The 21,447-nt window shown below is 45.8% G+C and overlaps 2 protein-coding genes and 3 non-coding genes across 5 annotated transcripts in view; 2 read left to right on the top strand and 3 right to left on the bottom strand.

Moving 5' to 3' along the window:
• Nucleotides 1-695: 695 nt before the first annotated feature.
• SCAND1 (SCAN domain containing 1) lies at nt 696-1,719 on the top strand. Its single transcript, XM_021689097.1, has one exon. The coding sequence runs from the start codon at nt 934-936 to the stop codon at nt 1,465-1,467; it is 534 nt and encodes a 177-aa protein (XP_021544772.1). The 5' UTR covers nt 696-933; the 3' UTR covers nt 1,468-1,719.
• Nucleotides 1,720-2,782: 1,063 nt separating this feature from the next.
• The window catches only part of PHF20 (PHD finger protein 20), a 143,937-nt gene continuing 125,272 nt past the window's right edge, over nt 2,783-21,447 (bottom strand). Inside the window, exons 14-18 of the mRNA XM_021689055.2 lie at nt 20,782-20,881; nt 17,434-17,629; nt 12,743-13,148; nt 10,847-11,030; nt 2,783-5,314 (exon numbers count right to left, since the gene is read on the bottom strand). Coding sequence (XP_021544730.1) covers nt 5,172-5,314; nt 10,847-11,030; nt 12,743-13,148; nt 17,434-17,629; nt 20,782-20,881 — 1,029 coding nt within the window. The 3' untranslated portion in view covers nt 2,783-5,171. The remainder of the gene's footprint in view (nt 5,315-10,846; nt 11,031-12,742; nt 13,149-17,433; nt 17,630-20,781; nt 20,882-21,447) is intronic.
• LOC123326072 lies at nt 14,289-14,397 on the bottom strand. The gene has a single exon (XR_006540862.1). It is a non-coding gene; the product is annotated as a U6 spliceosomal RNA (small nuclear RNA).
• On the bottom strand, nt 17,111-17,300 carry LOC123326136. The gene has a single exon (XR_006540915.1). It is a non-coding gene; the product is annotated as a U2 spliceosomal RNA (small nuclear RNA).
• LOC123326087 lies at nt 20,091-20,202 on the top strand. Its single transcript, XR_006540873.1, has one exon. It is a non-coding gene; the product is annotated as a U6 spliceosomal RNA (small nuclear RNA).

Genomic DNA, 21,447 nt, shown 5'->3' with positions numbered 1-21,447 from the left:
TTACATTACAGCACACCCCAAATCCGACTAGCCACATTTCAAGGGCTCAGTAAGCCCATGCATATGGGGCAAGGCATTCAGTCTAATCTTAATGTTAAAAGCAGAACCCACAGAGGCACCTGTCCCTTGGTTTCAAAGGACACGCAAAATATAATAATGGCACACAGTTCTTGAGCATATACTTTGTGCCATGGGAGGGGAGAGTCTTACTATGCGTGTTGGGGATCTTCACACGTTGTATTTTGTCATCCTCGCAACAAGATGAGTGCCACTGCCCTCCTCTTTTGACGGAAAAGAGGACTTCCCCGGGTCGGAGGCTCCCCTCGTGCCGATCTCCGTCCCGCCGCCCCGCTCCCGCCACCGGCCGGGCGCCAGCCCCAGCGAAACCGTGGTTCGCCGTCTGATAAGGAGGTGTGCACGCAGCGGGAGGTGCAAATCACCTGCGGGCCGAAGAGCTTATAGCGGGTAAAGACCCCTCTGGATTCCTCCTCCTCCAGCTCCTCCTCCTCTTCTTCCTCCCCCTCCTGCTCGGACTCCGATTCCTCGGACTGGTGCTGGGAGGCGACATCGCGAAGACGAGCCCTGCGCACGCTTGGATAGGTCCACCCCGGCCCCTCAGTCACAGCCGCCTCCCGACGTGACTCGCTAACGCGGGGGGGCGCCGCTTCCGGGAGCCGGGACTCGGCTTCCGGGCGCTCTGGCGCCGAGCTCATCATAGAAGCTAGAGGGGACTTCCGCTTTCGGTCCCCTCAGGTGCTTTGACGGCGCGGTCCAGTTCGGTTGGCTGTCAGCCAGCCCCCATCCGCCTCCCCGGAGGCCGCGCGGGCTCGGCCCTTACACACCAAACGTCTCGCTCTTTCAGCCCGCCCCCGCGCAGACGCAGTGCTGAGCCCACGGCTGCTAGACAAAGAGTGACGTCCGGAGCTTGGAGTCATGGCGGAGACTGAGCCGAGCTTGGTGGCTGCTGGGGGCCTCGCGCTGCCGCCAGAGAAGGAGGAAGGAGCCGGCCTGAGCTCAGGCCCGGAGCGTAACTCTGCGGGCTCCTCGTCGACCCCTGAGGCCCCACCGCCTGCCCCCGAGCCCTCCAGCCCCAACGCCGCGGTCCCCGAAGCGATCCCTACGCCTCCTGAGGCGGCCTCCGCGGCCTTGGAGTTGCCTCCCCCAGCCCAGGGCGCCCCGCCGTTTGCCGAAGCTGCTCCGCGCTCCCCTCCACACCCTGGCGGCTCCCGACCCGGCCCAGAGACGTTCCGCCAGCGTTTCCGACAGTTCCGCTACCAGGACGCCGCAGGCCCGCGGGAGGCGTTCCGTCAGCTGCGGGAGCTCTCCCGCCAGTGGCTGCGACCCGACATCCGCACGAAGGAGCAGATCGTGGAGATGCTGGTGCAGGAGCAGCTGCTCGCCATCCTGCCGGAGGCGGCACGAGCCCGGCGGCTTCGCCGCCGCACGGATGTGCGCATCACGGGCTGAGCTGTGGAGCTGCGGGCGACCGGGCTCGGGCGTTTTATGGACTGCGGCCACGATCGGGTCTGGGGGCCTGAGCCTGGCTCTCCATTCCGCGTTGATGAAAACCGAGTTTTTGGCAGCTCCAGTCGTCTGATGTGTCCCTTTCGTTCGTTCTTTACTGGGTTTATTTTCCCGAGCCTGTCTCCTTCCAACCTCCTTTTTGGCTGGTGGCGAAACCAAGTTGGGAGCCCATGAGAATAAAGCCTTTGTTCCCTATTCACTTGGCATTTATTGGCTTTTGTGGGATCATTAGCGTGTTGGCTAGGCCTGGGCCTCCACATCTGGGAAATGTCTCTCCTCGCTCCACAGGACCCCACGTGGGATTCCATTGTTTAGTTGGGGTCTCCGTAAAGAAGGTTTTAGCAGCAGTGGTTCTATATTGGCCCCTACCTCTCACTAGAATATGAAATTGCTTTTCCACCTAAAAAGGTAGTGGATAGTGGTTGTGGCAGGTAATTACCCGACTCTACTAAAGTGCTTACTCAACTAGCTACCTCTATACCAATTGGGCCACTAACTTGTTACACCAACCTGCCCTTTGGGCACAGGCTTCCCAAAAGACCTATGCCTGTGGGCTATTTTAGTGTTTTAGTGCAGTTCCTTAGGGAGAGCTCCTTGTGAGCTCTGGTTTAAGCCTCCAAACTCACCTTTCTTGTCATATTTTAGGCCCCTAGAATTTAAGTAGAACTGGCATGAACTAATGAATTATTACATTGCTGGAGCCACTCTAATTCTCTCCAGCTATACTTTTTTAATAAGCATAATTGTTTAGAAAGAGAAGAAGGGATTTGGCAAGTAATAGGGAAGCTCTGTTATGAAATCTTAAAGCCTATTTTTCCCTAAGTCTTCTGCCCACCCAGGAAGGAACTAATTGGGGTCCATAGGCAATTTGGATTGGTCTCAGAAGGGTCCTAATTGCAATGGGTGCCATCTCTTAATATGAGGAAGGCCAGACCTATCTTGACTTCACTGCTCTCAGCAACTGAAATCTAATAAGCCTGCAGCTCACACCACAAAGCACAAGCCAGACTGGGTTAGAGGACAATGTGGGATATTTTACATTCGCATATTAAAGACCCTTAGATGAATTCAAAATTGTTTTGCATACTTTCTTGGGATTTAGAATCTTGAGCTTGCATCTGCTTCCCTGCAGAAGATACATCTATCTGTTTACAATGTAAGTCTTCCTCTAAAAGATGTTTATAGAAAATTATGTAATGCATATTAAAAATAGGGTACAGAACTTTATAATAACATGATTGAAACATAGCAACAAAAACCTGTTTTATTTTTTCCAAATACAGATACAGAAGTTTGCATGTTTTGCAAATATTGCTTCAAAGCAACATTTCTATATACAGCGCCTTCTGTTCTAATAGCGCGTAAACATAGACATGTATCCACAGTGCAATGTTGGCTCATCAAGGGTCCACCTTGCATAACACTCATTTAAAGAAACAAAATGATTAGTCAAACCAGAACTGTTTTTGTCAAGGCAATTTTTTATAGGTGGATAGTTTTTCTCAAAAGAAAACTTAGGTAGTGTACATATTTCTAAATGGTAACAGTAATCTTTGCAAATAACAGTTTCCAGTGCTCCAACTTGGGGTTAATTCAGCCTGACCCAGGAATTGGGGATGGAGCCCCTAAACATGGCTTTAAATTAGAGAAGCACACTGAGGTTATCAGAACTTGGGACTCATCCCTGCTTCCCTAAAGACAAAAGTCACAATGAGTGAAATGGGATTATTTCCTTTATACACAATAAACCCAATAATGGCCACTTGGCAGAATTAAGGTAATTCAGTTTCTGCTTCCACCTTTGAGAAAGACATGACATTGACTCCCTTAAAGTTGTAGTAGCTTCCCCAGATGTGATGCTCGAATGTATCTGAGAAAAGAAAAATCAGTAATCTAGTAATACAACAGTCATCATACCTCACAGTTGTGGCTACAGAAAATCATCCTGTTTCATCCCTTTTCAGACAAATACACCATTCTTATAACGTGGCTGTCATAAATTGCGCAAAACATAGATGCCATGCACACTCCTTAGACATTTCTTCCCACACCAGAAATGCCAACGTTAGCAATGGGAAAGAGCCTCTTGGAGAGGAACTGCGTCAGCTTTACTACAGATGTCACAGCCACATGTCTTCCTCTGATGGATAAGCTACAGCAGGTCAACTGGCCCTAAATTCATTTTATATCAAATGGTGAAGAAATCACTGGACAGAGCATTCCCTGAAACAGATTTTGGTACAGAGGCCTTCAAGACCACAATGAACCTGTGTGCCTTCAAGGCCTAATCATTCCAAATGGCGCTGGAGATACTGTCATTGCTATAGAGATATTGGCTACTTCACGTTTACATAGTAAATATTTGCAGCATATAACATTACAGATTCATAAACCCATAATTAACTTGTGAGTGTTAATGGCCAAGTGTGCTTTGATTTTTGCCTTTAGTGATAAGAAAACTAAATGGTGAAACGGGTCACTCCTCAAAGCATGGAACATTTTCTTTAACTTTGTCTAGCAAAGAAAAACAATATAGCAATTACACATGTAACCTGCAAGAGTAACAAATGTCTTAAAAGGTACAAATTGTACCTGGACCTTAAGCAGCATTATCACCTTGACCTCACAAAATAATACAAACAGGGAATCTAAAGTGTTAAAGTATATTAAAACAATTTTGAAAATGCCAACTACTGAACATACACCCTTCTGGAAAGGAGAAAAACAGCACATGTAGAATCTGAAGTTTGTTTACAACAATAGAAAATAAGGTAATCCTCCAAACCACATTCTTTGTAACAAATCTTTACAGTGAAAGAGTTCAAAATTTGGGGAAACATTTTTTGGACATTAAATAGAACCGGGAAGCTGTCAATATTAAGAAGTGGGTAGAAAACGCTGTCCTTTGGGTTCCAGATCCTGCCTGCTTCAGTTTGGAAATCCTCCTAGATTCTTATTACTGTGAGATTCTAGTTCCTCCACAGGCTGTTCGGGCTCTGCTACAAAAGACACAACCCAGCCAACTCTGGGGTAAAAGCATACAAAACTTGTCCCCGGTACCATGAAGTCATGCAAGACAGGTGGTGAGAAAAGTGAAGAGTCCTAAGGAGAAGGCAGGGCAGCCAAGGCCTCTGCTCCTTCCCAACCTCCACAGAATGTGAAGTCACAACATCCTCACGAAGCTGGAAAAATGAAAATGGTGCCTGCTGCCTAAATCCATGCCAGGCAGAAACAAGAAGGCTTGGCATGTGCCCCACCCTGACAAAAAAGTCAATTAAATAAGCTGCAAGTTGAATTTACAACTGTTTCCGACTAAACTTTTTTGGCTCTCATTCCATTTATCGGTGGCACAATTTCAAGTCAAGTTTGTGCAAAAAGACTCACTCTCCATTCAACGATGTGCACAGAAGAAGGGAATCCCAAGAGTCTATTTGCTACCTTCTTGGTAGGCTTCAAGATCAGAGTGCCCTGCCCTCCAGCAGCCAAAATGGCCCCTTTGTCCAATGTCTATCACACCCCCTGCCCAGATCCCTGAAGTCAGTCGGTGTCACGTGCATTCGGCATGCTAGGTTTATTTATTTAAATATGCAAAGCTCCTCCTGCAGGTGCCCCAGGATTGTGCCCCCACTAGTTCTGGGTGCCCAGTTTCATGTTGAGCAGCAGAGTGCAATCTGCTGCACCTTGCCCAGGTCCATCAGCAGCTGCTTGATGCAATGCTTGAGCTGCGGAAGCCTGGCCAGTGGCTCCGGGGGCTCCAATTCCCCAGTGTAGTCCAGCCAGCTCTCCAACACTGTAGGCAGAAGAGAGAGGAGACCCAGTGAGCTCCTAACACTTCATCTGTGAGAACATCAGCAAGAATTTCAGCATCTTCTCCCATCTATCCCCACAAGGTCAGGCGAGAAGGCGGGGGGGGGGCACTCAGGCAACACTGACTCATCACCCTCTCTACAAAGTATTCCCCCTAGGAGAAGGCTCAAATGCTTTAGAGGAGCACAGTCCAACAGAACTTTCTGCAGTGGAAATGGCCTACGTCTGTGTTGTCTATACAGGAGCCACTAGCCACATGTAGCTAACTGAGCACTTAAAATGTAGCTAGTATGACTAAGGAACTGAACTCAAATTTTATTCAATTTTAATTCATTAAAGAGCCACACATAGGGGCGCCTGGGTGGCTCAGGTGGTTGAGCATCTGCCTTCGGCTCAGGTCATGATCCTGGGGTCCTGGGATCAGGCTGTGCGCTGGCCTCCCTGCTCAGAGGGGAGCCTGCTTCTCCCTCTCCCTCTGCCTGCAGCTCCCCCTGCTTGTGCTCTCTCTCTCTCAAATAAATAAATAAAATCTTAAAAAGAGCCACATATAAGCTAGTGATTACTGTATTAGTGCAGCTCTACAGTCTAGAAGGCTTTGAAGAACCCACCTTCCTCAGTGTTACTCCCCAGTCTTTTTTAATTCTTCCATTCTTTTTTTTAAGATTTTTATTTATTTGAGAGAGAGAGAGCACAAGTAGGGAGGAGGAGCACTGGGAGAGGGAGAAGCAGACTCCCGGCTGAGCAGGGAGCCTGACACGGGACTCAATCCCAGGACCCCGGGATCATGACCAGAGCTGAAGGCAGATGCTTAACCAACTGAGCCACCCAGGGCCCATTCCCTAGTCTTTATAAGGTTTTCCTTTGTTGGAAATCAGAGAGCCTTGTGTTTTAGCCTCCTATTAAGAAAAATGAGAATCTAAAGGGATTGAAAAGGTCTATTTTTATCACTATAAAGTCTGATTTGCTTCATATTCCTATCATCAGTAACACTGAATACTCTGACTTTATTTTCTAAGTATTTAATGTAAGATGTCCAGGTACTAACATCCTTGATTAATATTGGTTCAATATCTAAAAAACTGCCTTATCTCTGAGAGCAGGGATTTCTCTATAGAAGATGTTTTTTCTTCCCAAGCCACTCCCTGAAGCTCTGGCATCTGGGGAGGGGCCATTTTTGGAACCCTGCATCTTTTGACAAGAGCCAGCCCCTCCAGGGAGGCCTGTGCTCACCCCAGCCTGCCTGTAGCCTTTCTAGTTCATGAGCCAACCTGTACTGAGCACCTTCTGGACCCTTGAGCTGAAGGTGCAGAAAGAGGAAGACCCACTCAGTGCCTGTTCCTCAAAGAGCTTACAGCCTCACACATAATCCTTTTCCCTCCTCAGATCCAACCTTCCACCTTCCTTCCCACCTTCCAAAATCCTTTGTTCCCTGTAAGTTACTTCCCAGAGAAGCCCTCCCCAACTCTACACCCTAAATCACGTAGCTGTGTTAAATTAAGGGTGCTTTGTGATCAAATCTTTCCTCCTTTGGAGCACTTACCGTGGTTTATAATTATATATAATGGGATAATTTATTTTTATTTTATTTTATTTTTTTTCAAAGATTTTATTTATTTGACAGCGAGAGAGACAGCGAGAGAGGGAACACAAGCAGCGGGAGTGGGAGAGGGAGAAGCAGGCTTCCCGCGGAGCAGGGAGCCCGATGCGGGGCTCGATCCCAGGACCCCGGGATCATGACCTGAGCCGAAGGCAGACGCCCAACGACTGAGCCACCCAGGCGCCCCTAATGGGATAATTTAATTAATACCTGTCTCTACCTCAAGATCAAGTTCCACAAGGGCAGAAGCCAAGTCTGCCTTGCTTACCATGATATCCCTAAACACTCAACTGTGTCTGAAACACAGCAGGCACTCGACAGAGGCAGTGAGAAAATGTGGGAATGGCCTAGCAAAGTGCCCACTGACTGCTCAGGCTCCAAAACTCGCCTACCTCCCTCTGATTTCTTGTTGGTACGTGGGGGTTCCAAGGAGGAGAAACAGCCCCTCCTCCTCATCCCAACCAGTACAAGGACTTGAAAATAAGAAAAATAAGATTGCCTTCTCAGACCTGAACTTGAAAGCCAAGAGTAAAGGATCAAAGTCACAGGAGAGTTCTAGTGGCCTGCCGAGCAAGATAAACTCCCCAGTGACCATTTTCAATACATCAATTATTCTTTAAGGAAAAAAACTAGGAGACAAGAGACTGCTCAGCAAAAGGGCACAAGAATAAATGGAGAAAAGGCCTGAAAGCAATGCTGGAAGAGCCCATTTGGATGAGTGTAGAAAAGAGGTAGTCAGGGGCAGCACCTGGGTGGCTCAGTAGGTTAAGCATCTGCCTTCAGCTCACGTCATGATCCGAGGGTCCTTGGATGGAGCCTCGAGTCTGGCTAGCTGCACAGTGTGGAGTCTACTTCTCCCTCTGCCCAGCCCCACCACTCATGCTCTCTTTCTCTCAAATAAATAATAAAAATCTTAAAAAAAAAGAAAAGAGACAGTCAGGACTGGCTAGGTCATTTCCAAAACACAACAGAATGTCAGTCCATCTGTCCTTGACAAGATGATCCTACAGGTGCTGAGAGGCCCCTCTTATGGTCATTGTAACTACTTCTGATCTGGTTCCAGGCTCACCAAAGACACCACCCAACACTATGGTGACCCAGGAGGCATGCACAGGGAGAAAGAGCACCAGTGTGCAGCCTAGAAGAGTCTAGGTTACTCGGTAGTCTCTGAGCTTGGTTAAGAGGAGTGTTTGGAGCCCCTAAGGTGGAAGCCTTCTCTCTAGATCTCCAGGACTGAAGACGACCCTGAACTGTGAGAGCCAATAGCATCTCCTCTGGACTCCCCAGCATCCAGCAGGCCAGCCTTCTCTCCATACCATGTGCTGGATCATTACCCCAAGTTTCTCTTTTAAGGAAGCTCAACAGCTTCTCAGCAGTATAATGATAGTAAGCAAGACAGAAGGTCACAAAGGAGAGGTTCCATTTCATATACTCTCCCAGACCATCTAGATAGAGGCCAATGCTCAGTAAAGTAACATTTTTTTCTTAAAATAATATTTCTGATGCTAAAAGATTCAATATTTTCATAGTCATTAAAAATCTTTTGTCTTGGGCGCCTGGGTGGCTCAGTTGGCTAAGCGACTGCCTTCGGCTCAGGTCATGATCCTGGAGTCCCTGGATCGAGTCCCGCATCGGGCTCCCTGCTCGGCGGGGAGTCTGCTTCTCCCTCTCCCACTCCCCCTGCTTGTTTTCCCTCTCTCTCTGTGTCTCTCTCTGTCAAATAAATAAATAAATAATCTTTAAAAAATCTTTTTATTTTAGTTTTACAACTGTTCATACAACTACATAAATTATTAAATTATGGTTAATATTTTTTTTTTTTAAAGATTTTTATTTATTTATTTGACAGAGAAAGACACAGCGAGAGAGGGAACACAAGCGGGGAGTGGGAGAGGGAGAAGCAGACTCCCTGCCGAGCAGGGAGCCCGATGCGGGACTCGATCCCGGGACTCCAGGATCATGACCTGAGCCGAAGGCAGTCGCTTAACCAACTGAGCCACCCAGGCGCCCAAATTATGGTTAATATTAAAACAATAACTCTTTTAAAATATAAATCAGTCAAAAGAATATTTATTAGGCTATTTCTTAAAAGGAATACTATATCTAAATTCTTATAAAAGCTCAGTTTATCTTAATGGTATTTGGATGAACTCAAGAGTTCACTCCCTGCTATGGTTGAAATAAAATGGGATTCCGATAGGGCGCCTGGGTGGCTCAGTTGGTTAAGCGACTGCCTTCGGCTCAGGTCATGATCCTGGAGTCCCGGGATCGAGTCCCGCATCGGGCTCCCTGCTCGGCAGGGAGTCTGCTTCTCCCTCTGACCCTCCCCCCTCTCATGCTCTCTCTCTCTCTTTCTCTCTGTCTCAAATAAATAAATCTTTAAAAAAAAAAAAAAGGGATTCCGATAAATCTTAATTAAATACAATGGAAAAATCTGTTTATCTTAATAAAATCTCTATGATTTATAATTGATTTTCACACTTCAGGGCCTGGAGTATCAGAACACGAACAGAGTACGTGACCCCAGATCAGCAGGACACAGAAGAGGCCCTCAGGAAGGCCGGAGAAGGGAGCCCAGACTTATCCTCCTCACCACACTGGCCATGAGACTGAACAGGAGTGGCAAGTCAGTAAGAAGTGGGGAAACAGTGATGTCTCCCCTAAGGGCAGGCTCCTTTGGCAACAAAAGAACACCCTCCCTGTTTCCACGGTGCTAAGCCTACTCTAGGAACCCAGAGCCTACTGCTATTCTCTCCTACTGCTATTCTCCTACTGCTATTCTCTCAAAATCCATAATTTCCAGTCTGGTATTCAATCCTCTTTCAGCTAGAGAATAGCAGGGTTTTCAGACAGTGGAATCAGTTACCATTCTAAGGAGCCCAAGAAACCTTTTAGGAGTAAAAGAGACAGAAACACTCCCCCTTCCAGAAGTGCCCTTAGAATGGACCCTGAATTAGTCTCCCATTCCCAGTTCCTCAGGTTTGCCTCAAGGGCAGGACAGAAGCATGAGGGCATAGAGGTCCTTCTCTCACTTTTCTCCAATAGAACAACCCTTTCCCAGTCAAGCCAGCCCTTTTATCACCTACCAAGTCACCCCCTCTCCCTCAGAAAACCTCACTTTCCTCAAGGCTCGGCTTCAGACCCAGGGGTTCCAGGAAACCTTCCAGTTATCATTTCCCCTGCCACACTTCGCCTTTGGCAGCGCCTTGGCCATAGACTTGCCCTGGTCACACCTCATGACTCTAGCTTGTATAACGCATGGCATCTTTCTGAGTTATTTCATGCACAAGTAGCTTTATATCCCCAATTACAGCAATGGTAGCCTGACTATACTCAGAATCCGCCAATGGAATATTTACTTTTCAATTTGGCTCCTTTTTAAGAATGAAAACAAAAAATTAATAAGTGAAAAATCAAGAAGGAATTCTGTCTTCAAAAATCAAACTGACAACTTCCTAGGGATCAAAAGAGACTGAACTTGAGCATGTTTATCAGGCCCATCTGTTACCACTAACACCTGGAAATACCCAGGGTTACCCAAATGACTCAGTCAAGTTCTTAAATCTCTACTGATAAAGAAGAGAAGGCCGAAATAAAAGCTTTCTTCAGATTAATCCTCAAAGACATCCAAAAAACTCTATTAAGTCAAAGCTGAAATCCCCCACAGAACTTGGTTAGCAACGTTGCTCAGGTCGCACACTGCCTGCAGACAGAGTCTAGTTATACTTCTGCACTCCGCTTTGCAGAAGGCACTAGGTAAGTGAGGGAGGACTCCTGACATCACACAGACCTTAAAAGTGCCAGATAAAGACTAAAAGTAAAGCTTGCCCATCTAGAGGGAGAATGGGGGTTGATGAGACTGAAAAGAAAGGAGGCAAGAATACAGCTATCTGTGGAGAGCCAGAGAAGGAGCCCTACCATCCAGCTCTTTCTCAATGGAGTCCATCCTATGTGTGACTTCGTCCTGAAGAGATTCCACATGGGTCAGCAGGTTAAACTGCCACTGGTGCTGGGAGCTCAGCAGCCCCTCTCCGCTTCTGTCCAGCAGCTTCCGAGTGGGGGCTTCCTCGGGTAGGACCTTTTTGGAGACATATTCCCTCACCTAGGAATGCAATGGCATTTAAGTTACTGAGTGGAGACAGCTCCCAGCCCCTTCTCCAACCAGCCAGAGTTTGCAACCATCTGAAAAATCAGTTGCAGTTTGAATATTCCAAACCTCTATCCCCCTCTCTTCCTGTCTTGGACACCTGGCAGAGGAATGCTTGGTGTAGCAATCACAAACACCTCAGGGCAGCGCAGTCCTCAGCGCTGCTTCCCAGTGACTGGCCCAATGCCCCAGGCCTGAAGCAGGCCCCACAGAATGGCTTCTAGAGCCCGGAGATCAGAATAGAGCAGGATGGGCACAGACAGGGGTTAGTATGTTACTTAGCAGGAGTCAGACGAACTAGTTTCAAGTCCAAGCTCCTTGTCTTGCTGAATGTGTGAGCCTGGATTAGTTATTTTTCCTTCTGAGCCTCTGAGGCAAGTAGTAAAACCTATCTTACAGGTTCATGAGAATGAAATAGGATAAGGTTATAAAACACTGTGTTGGCCTATGGTCAGCTTGCCAGGAATGAAAGATATTTTTAATCCTAGCTGACTTGTTTAGGCCCAGTATTTTCTGATTTTTTAACATGTGGCAGATGCCTCTAGGGAATCTGCCTAGTTTGTAGGATCAGAACCCTTTTCTACGGTTTGGATCTCAACCTTTCCTTCCTTCCTTCCTTCATTTGAAATGAAATAGGGTCAAGCTAATATTTATTAGAGCTGACTGCGCAAAGCTCTGTGCTGAGAGCTCTTCACAGACACAATGCATAATAACTAGAGGGCACAGGCACTGGCCCCTCCCACAGGGAGGTGAAGAGACACATCTAAGGAGATGAAGTGACCTGCTCAGCATCACACAGTAAGTGGCTAAGCCCAGACTTGAAACTGGGTCTGTCTCCAAAACCAACCTCACCAACCTCGACTAGCACTGTTTAGACACTGGCAAGGGCACAAAGCCCATCCATGAGGGGCTTATAATCTAGGATGTCCCACTCGGCAATATGCAGTAACATATGTAATGCTGGTGATGCCAACCACAGGGTAAAGTTTGAAAGGAAGGATAACCAGGGTGAAGAAACTCTCCAGTTACAAAAAGCCTCACTGACCAACTGAGGACAGGACAGAATGACACCAGTGAACATTAAAGATGACAACATTGGCAGGAAAATGACATAAAGAGGCTCTAGAAGAGCATGATTTGAATAACAAAAAATTGAGAGCTGTTCTTGGGAAAGCTGATAACCAGCAAATATTCCGACAAAATGGACTGTTCTTATGTCAGGGCTGCAAAGTTAAAAGTCAAAGTAAAGCTATTATAGAATTGTATTGAAAACCTTATGTCTAACAAAACACTTCACTCATTCTTGTCTCATGCTAAGAATTAGCAGCTAGGTGCAATTACAACATGAACCCTGTTAAAGAAAAAACCCATTTTCCTACTTCACTTCCATTTATCAAGTGCCAATCACCACTTTTCTCCTCACTTCTTCCCACCTCCCCACCTCCCACCCCCAGTGACTGTCATTTTGTGGGCATTTCCTGTAACCAGGATCTCTGGTTTCATCGGGCTCTCCTGACTTTGCACCCATTTTAACCCACCAAAAAACACCTATGATAAGCACATTTAAATACAATTTTACAGTAAGTAAACGTCTTCCACAGAACCCTACAGGGAGAGCCCAAGCACTCAAACACTAAGTGAAGAACAAGGACAAGTGAGCCACATACCTTTAGGGAGCTGGATTTGGAGCCATTGTCCCCCCTACTCCTGTCTTGGTCTAGAGGCCAGCCCAGACGTGGAGAGAGAGAACCATCACCATTCTCATGGAGGGTGTTGACCGCGTCGTCAAGGGCAGAGCCCCGGGTCTCCACCACCAGCTTCTGCTCCACAGCAGGGTAATAGGCGCGGGGCTTCTGATAGCAGTGCTCGCTGGTGATATAGGACTCCTCCACAGACCGGGGTAGGGGCAGGGGCAAGGGCTTCTCCACCGCCCCATTCAAAGTTCTATAGCTTGGGACTTCCTCTTTGCTCTTGGCTTCAGTGACGTGGATGTGTTTCGAATGAGATCTCCCCTCTCCTGAGTGTTGTTTCCAAGGCTGACACCACAGCTGCAGATCAGGATGCTCCCTGCTTCTGTTGGGAGGGCAAACATACAAAAGGCTTTGGAGCAACTGGGACCACTGGTGTCTCAATTCCCATTCTCCCAAAAGGAAGAGGAACTCCCCACTTGGGCCATCTGGCTACCAGCCACCATTTACCAAGCAAAAGGGAACATAAATCCACGGTCTCTGAGGAGCCCACCTGTAGGCAAGCTCCCACTGTGAACACTCATGGTGAGTGAGACTGGACTTGGAGTCAGAAGACCTGATTGCATTTCAATTCAGCCACTGATTAGTAGAACAGCTATACTGAGTCACTCAGCCAGACTCATTCCCATTCCCTCCTCTGCAAAACTGGGCTAACCATCTGTCTGCCATTAGCCAAAGAGTTTGATAAAGATTAAGTGAATTAATTCAAATAAAGTACTTTGTTGGCAGCAAAGTACTCTTCAAATGTGAGTTACTAACAATAACCTAATAAGCAGGCATGATAATCCTGGCATGCAATAGCTTTCAGTTACAAAATGCAATGATGGGGGCACCTGGATGGCTCAGTCGGTTAAGTGTCTGATTTTGGCTCAGGTCATGATCCCCGAGTCCAGCATCGAGTCTGCTTGTCCCTCTCCCTCTGCCCCTCCCCCCTCTCGTTCTCTCTCTCTAATGAATAAAATCTTTAAAAAAATGCAGTGACAGGGTGCCTGGGTGGCTCAGATGGTTAAGCGTCTGCCTTCGGTTCAGGTCATGATCCCAGGGTCCTGGGATCGAGTCCCGCATCGGGCTCCCTGCTCGGTGGGGAGCCTGCTTCTCCCTCTGCCTCTCTCTCTCTCTCTGTCTCTTATGAATAAATAAATAAAATCTTAAAAAAAAAAATGCAGTGACAATGGGTCGAGGGGGCAGGAATCAAAATCATCTACATATAAGCCATTAATAGTTTTTTAAAAATTCTTCTCAAATCTTTTACTCTCACCATTCCAAGGAGAAAACTTTGTTATTAAAGAACAGGGATTCTAATCCTTTTTTGAGCCACAGACTCCTTTCCTTTGAGAATCTGTTGAAAGCTCTGCCTGCACATATGTGCACATAAAACTCTGTGTTAGTACTTTAGTCTCCCAGAATCATTCCCTGTTTGAGTTTTGACCCAATGGAGGATCATTAAATTAATCTACTGGATAATAATCAATTGTAAGGCCCCACAAATTTGCGTGTCATCCTTGCGCAAGACCCATGCTAACCTTCTCTGCATCGTTCCAATTTTAGTCTAAGTGCTGTCGAAGCGAGCAGCATAATCAACTATAGAAAAAGGAAAACAGAATAGAAAATATCATAATGTACCATTCTAAGTAACAGTAGGTGTTCTGTGAAATTTTAGTTTCAGTTTTATATATGTGAGAAATATAAAACATATTTCTTACTGTGGAATAAAAATTTTATTAAGTTTAAAAGCCACTACTCTAGATAAACTTAACCTTTCAACTCTTCTTTACTACCCAGAACTACCACTATTACCTTTGATCATTAAATGAAAAGAAGGAAAAAAGGGAGGGAGGGAAGGAAAAAAAAACAGTGGACTTCTCAAGTATGGCCCATCATTACCAGAGATCCTAGCTGGGAGGGCAGTGCCCTCTAGGGGGCGTTTGGAAATAGACAGGTGCTACTCACATTTGGTTCAGAGATGGGCAGAAATGTGTTGCACGACCTTTCTAACTGCCACAATGACTGACAGGTACTACTGGCATTTAGTTCACTGAATCCAAGGATGCCTAACATCCTATAATGCTTGGAACAATCACACATGATTGGGATAAAGAATCATCCCACGATACAGTCAACAGTACCTTCCCAGCCCCCAGCTGAAAAACACTGAAACCAGATCAGCAGGAAAGCACAGCTTAACTCACCAGCAACTCCCATGTATGGGTACCCCTCTACACACACTTGACTGAATTCCTGCACAAATGGAATAGGCCATACATATGAAAGCATGGAGTGATCCTACAGAACCTAAAATTATGCTCCCAAGGGGCTACAAGTGTCCTTTCTCAGCTCTACCTCCAACAATCACCAAAACCCCCCCTATTCACTGGAGAAGGACAGGAAACGAGTATCAAAGGAGCCTAGGTCCCTGGACCAGTGCCAGCAGGGTATCACAGCCTGTCCCAGGAATCCAAGATGCCAGACACACCTCTGAAATCATAACTGCATCAGGGGAAATGAGGGTCATCATTAACGTTCAGGTTTAGTGCAGTCTGAAATCTGTTAACTGGAGCGTGTAAGCCACAGTATGGACCTTCTCTTGCATGAAAATCTTGTCTTTCCTTCCCGCTTCCTAGAATTTTTGCCCTTCCAGGTAAGACCTGAAGCCCCAGCTACTACTCCACACACACACACAAAAACCTTCCCTGGCCTTTTTTGTACACCCTGTCAATCATGAAGAAGGAAGGTACAGACATGCATGCTACTTTTTAAATGACAACAGATGCTCTGAGGTTACTCCCAGGTTTATTATTTGCCTTTGAAAATAAATCCGCCAGGCCACTTAGAAACAGTATTTCTGAGAATGAGGCCCCAGAGTTTGTGATAGCAGAGACTATCCATGTGTACACAGACATACTGGGACTACACTCCCTCCACCCAGGGTCTCTTCTCCACATATAATGATGAACAAGATCTCCCTATGCCCTCTTCTGAATTGCTAGAAGTCAGGTTTAATTCCAGTACAAAGTCACTGCTATAAAGATGAAGGATCTAAATGGGAATTCAGAAGGGACAAGGTTCCAAAATATAGGATAAGGCCAGGAGCAGTGGCATTTCAGTAAGAAGAAAGAAACGCCGTCTGGTTATTAAAGCCAAGAGACCCCAATAAGAGCTACATGTCTTTCTCAGAGCTTATATGAAAGTGGGTCATCTAACACACAGAATGCAACCACAGAAGGGGAATTCACACTCAATTTCACTCCTCAAACTTCTAGCCACTAAAAGCCAGAAGTCCAGTTCCAGAACACCTAAAACTTTGCATGAGCAAACCACGAAGAGAAAAGACTTACTGAGCAACCACTATGCTAGAGAGCGGGCCTGCCATATTATCTCTTCCAGCAGTTTTCAATTTTACTTTGTTTACCGGTCAAGGGTGTTAAGGATGAATGGATAAACAAAATCCAACATTACCTACAATGGAATATTATTCAGCCTTTAAAAAGGAAGGAAATTCTGATACAGACTATAATATAGATGAACTTTTGAAGACACCGTGCTAAGTGAAATGAGCTAGTCACAAAAAAGACAAATACTGTGGGATCCCATTTATATGAGGTATCTAGAGTAGTCAGATTCACAGAAACACGTAGAATGATGGTGGCCATGGGCGGGGAAGAGGCAAAGTGGAGAGAAGTTGTTTAACAGATACAGAGTTGCAATTTTGCAAGATGAAGAGTTATAGAGATTGGTTTCAACAAGGTGAATGTACTTAACACTACTGAACTATATATTAAAAACAGTTAAGGGGGGGGTGCCTGAGTGTCTCAGTCAGTGAAGCGTCTGCCTTCAGCTCAGGTCATGATCCCACGGTCCTGGGATCGAGCCCCATGTCTGGCTCCCTGCTCAGCAGAGAGCCTGCTTCTCCCTTTCCCTCTGCCTACTTGTGCTCTCTATCTCTCTGTCAAATAAATAAATAAAATCTTTAAAAAATAATAAAATAAAATAAAAAATAAAAAGTTAAGACTGTTCATAAATTTATAAAACATAAATTTTATATTGCGCATATTTTACCACAATAAAAATAATTCAGAACTGTATACCAAAACAGTAAACAAACTAAACTATAAAAACATACAACATATTTTGATTATGGTGGCGGTTGCAAAGGTGAATGTATCTGTCAAAACTCAATGAACCTGTAAAATGAGCAAACTTAATTATATATAAATTCTACCTGAATAGGGTTGTTTTTTTTAAAAAGAATGTTTATTGTGTAACTGACATATTCCCCTCTCCCCCCCGAGGGGCTGCACCATTCCTGGAAGTACTGCAATACCAGGTCAATGCGTTGAGTGGTCAGAGCAAGCTCCTATTCCATCTACTAGTTCCAAAATCCATTTAATATATTGTCCTTGGATAGAGGACATATCAGATATTAAACTGCTAAGAACAGACACTACACTTGACCTTAGCCAAAAGGCTGAGATGTGGTAAAGGTCTCAAACTCAATGGTCTTATCACTGATATTGTGGCTTTCCAATCTCAAATTTATCCTGCCTCCCCCCCCCCCCACCCAGACCATCTCAAATCAGACTCATCCCCAAAGCTACACGTGCCACACTTACTGCAAGATGCTCATCTTGAGCTGCAGGCCATGGAGAACCTCGATCACTCTCTGCACATCTCCAAGAAGCTGGTGGGTGGCCACAATCTTCTTGGCATTCTGGTGGGAGTAGTTCTCTTCTAAAAAGGCCAGGCCATGCATATGTCCCCTGCTCAACCACTCCTTGTCATACCAGTACTTGAAACCAGGCCTCTGACCTAAAGCAGTGACAATGAGAGAGTTAATACTCGGCCTGAAGGAAACCCAGACCATTGTATCATTGCACAGTTATCACATAAATTACTGGAAGGATGGATTGGTGTGTTCATTTTATTTATTCATCCAATAAACATTTACTTGGCACCTACTATATCCTGGGCTCCCTTCTAGGGATTGGGAATAAGGAAGTAAGACATGTAAATTTCCTGATCTCCTAGCACAGGCCAGAGGTGGAGTGGGAACCTAGGTATCTCTCTAAATTTAAATCACATCATTACATCTCCTGTTTAAAACCTTCAATGACTTCCTACTGCATACAGGAAAAAAAAAAAAAAAAAAAAAAAGCCAAAGCCCTAACACTGGCCTAATGAGCCAACTGCACCCAGTCCTTCTTGCCCTCCTTGCCCCACCCTTACAGCCCTTGAAGTGGCCTCCTTTCAGTTTCTGGAACACATCCATCTTTTTGGTCTTAGGATCTCTGCTCTAGCATCCTCTCTGTCTGGAGCATTATTTTCCAAGGCCCCTGAAGGACTGGCACCTTTCCAATTCCTCAGATGGGCCTTTTGTTACCTTCAAAGTAAGAAAGCCTCTTCAATGCCTCCTAACTTCTTCCCTATCTGGTTGCTAACCTCCCCCGCGCCAAAGCATTCATCCCTATCTAACATCTTCTTGCTTATTTGACTTATTTTGACATCTGTTTCTGGCCCTGACTCCACTAAGAGCAAGAATAATAGGAACCATCTTATTCATGGTTGTATCCCCAGCATATGGCAAAAGACATCTTGAATGGATTTATCAAGTGGAAAGAAGCTCCAAGTCGCCCTTCCAACTGTCACCTACCACCTTACTAAATATAAACAGTCAGGCACCCTCCCTTCTCTGAACCTCCATTTCTCATCTAGTATGACAGATGAACTGGATGGTTTCAGTGGTCTTGCTCATTACAGGGATCCTTAGGAAGAACTGAAAACAACTACATGTGACTCGGCAGTATTTCCTGCTCCAAAAGCCCAAGGAACAATTTTCAACCAGACAAGCGTTTACTTCCCAATATCTATAAAAACCCTGAAATGACCCATATAATCCCTATCCAGGTCCTTCGGCTCTTTCTGGCTTTACTAAAACACATGGTAGGGATATACCTCGATTTTATAAAAAACATCTTTAACCTTTAAAGAATAAATCTGTTAGGTTAAACTTCCAGTCCAAGACACTGCAGAGTCAAACACAGGCTATAAATATAAATGTAAAAGACATGGAGCACTCGATTCAAGGAGGAGTCTATTTACAGCGCTGGCAATTAGAGTTGTAAAAGTTCAGCAAATGCAGAGGAGTCGATGAAGATGGCGTGCATGATCTGTAAAAAGGGAAGAGTGGAGGGAGGAGAGGAGTGAGAGATAGTAAAGTGAACAAAAGGGATTCTGAAGCAGCGCTAAGGAGCCCTAGGGATTATGTGCAGTGTCTCAGAGGCAGCTGCTGCACAAGGGACCTGAGCAGGAGGATTCAGAGCAGTGCCACTTGTTTTACAAAACAAAGGTCAAAGACCATGGTTCTCATCTCCTATCTGGCACTAACTTGCTGACTGGTCTTAGCCCCGTCATGTCCCTTCTAGGCCTATATTTGCTCACCTATCAAATGTCAGGGCTGAACTAAGTGGTCTCTCAGATCCTGCCCATTAATAATATTCTATGATTCACAGACTAATCTTCTGACCATATTCTTTCCTGGGGATAAAGGGACAAACAGGCAGATTCCTCTCCATCTATGGACTAATCTAGCACAAGGAGTGTCACAACAGAGGTCATCAGGTCCCAAGGGGACACACTTCTAAAACACAAACTACGGTGACTAGCCCCTCCCTACACAACCAGCAAAATCAAGATCTGACCCCACAAGTCAGTTCTAATTCCAATTACTTTACGAGATTGGGAAAGTCATTCATGTCCCCAGGCATCAATTTCTTCCTCATAAGCAAAAATGGGAATAAGAGCTCCCGCCAGGCCTACCTCACAGGACAAAAAGAATCAACAGAAGTAGAGGCACTTAAGCATTGTCTAGCCTTGCCTAACCTTGGGATCATGGAACTGGAGCCAAGGGGAGAAACCTTACAGGTGGTGAAGGGAAAAGATATCACCATCCCATTGACACCAAGACAAGAACCAGAGATATGTAAGACTTCTGGAAAAGGGAACCCAAGAGCCACAGGCCAGCCGAGCCAGGCATGGAACAATGAAACTAAATGATCCTGTTAAGGAATTAATTCGCTGGTTTGGGTAGCAATCAAGCCCTATCAACTACACCTTTCCCCTTCCCCTCAAGGGCTTCTCTCTCTTCCAGGTGGCAATGATGCAATGGAGGGCAGGTGCCACCAGAGGGAGCAGAGGCAGGTTCCTAACCCTTCAACAGCCCCAAAAAGCCAAGACAGCCCACATCTTCATGAACCCTCAATAAAAGGAAAAGGTGCTTGCTCCAGCAGCACATATTCTAAAACTAGCTCAATACAGAGAAGACTGGCATGGCCCCTAAGCAAGGAAAGGATGACATGCAAATCTGTAAAGCATTCCAGTTTTTATAGTTTCAGTCATGCAAGATGAAAAAGTTCCAGAGATCTGCTGTACAACACTGTGTTTATAGTTTATAAACAATACTGTACTGTACACTTAAAAATTGGTTAAGAGGGTAGATCTCATATTACATGATTTTTACTACAATAAAAAAGTAATTCTAGGGGCGCCTGGGTGGCTCAGTCGTTAAGCGTCTGCCTTCGGCTCAGGTCGTGATCCCAGGGTCCTGGGATCGAGCCCCGCATCAGGCTCCCTGCTCAGCGGGAAGTCTGCTTCTCCCTCTCCCACTCCCCCTGCTTGTGTTCCCTCTCTCGCTGTGTTCTCTCTGTCAAATAAATAAAATCTTTAAAAAAAAAAAAAGGTAATTCTAGCTCAAGGCCAGGCTTTCCACAGGCTTCCCACATGCTCTCTTACTGCTAAGTTCAGGACAGCAGTCCACCAGGTGAGCTAGCAACAGGGACAAGGAAGAGTCAGTCTAGCCAATGTCAAAGAAATAAGTCTCAAGACCACAGACAGCGAGGCTGCTTCATGGCCAGCTGTGGAAAAGGCGACATACTGTTAATATCCCTGACTCCAGAAATCTCTACCTGGAGGGTCTTGGCAAACATAACAGGTGTATTTCTCAGGCACATTCTCTTCCAGTAATCCCATGCAGACCCCATGCTGCCAGCACTGGCACTCTTCACACTGTTAGAATTAGAGAAGCAATAAAAATTAAACTCAGAAGGTATCCTCCATCCAGAAGCAAGACCCACTGTGGGGGGCAGGGGCAGTGGGAGGGAGAAGGGGAGGGAGAGTACTCCCAAATGACCTGCTCAGGAGCTGAGCTGCAACCCCTCATCTAACAAGTGTGCTGGCCACGAAGGCGGCCACCAGCCACCTGTGGCTCTTTACATTTAAATTAACAAATTAAGTTAAAATTCAGCTCCTTAGTCCTATTAGCCACATCTTAAGTGCTCAAAAGCCACATGAAGCTAGTGGCAATTGCACCGGACAGCACAGATGAAGACCATTTAGATCTATAAAACAGTGCTGATCTCAGAAAAATGACTATTTTCACTCCCGTTTCTAGAGGCTTTAACTTTTCTGATCACTTTATGAGAACAGAGAGAAAAATGTTCAAGTCCTTAGAGGAAGATTAACCTGGAATGACTAAAACCTAAGTCTGAATTCTAGCTCAGAATTCATTAGCTGTGTGACCGTGCACAGGTCACTCCTCCTCCCTGGGCTTCAGTCTTCCCCACTTGCAAAAT

The sequence above is a fragment of the Neomonachus schauinslandi genome, chromosome 10 (assembly GCF_002201575.2).
Source record: "Neomonachus schauinslandi chromosome 10, ASM220157v2, whole genome shotgun sequence".
Lineage (NCBI taxonomy): Eukaryota > Metazoa > Chordata > Mammalia > Carnivora > Phocidae > Neomonachus > Neomonachus schauinslandi.
This window is presented reverse-complemented; position numbering and strand designations above follow the sequence as displayed.

What these genes read in the sequence shown, in the direction of transcription:
- SCAND1 (XM_021689097.1), top strand. Translation starts at nt 934, where the DNA reads ATGGCGGAGACTGAGCCGAGCTTGGTGGCTGCTGGGGGCCTCGCGCTG.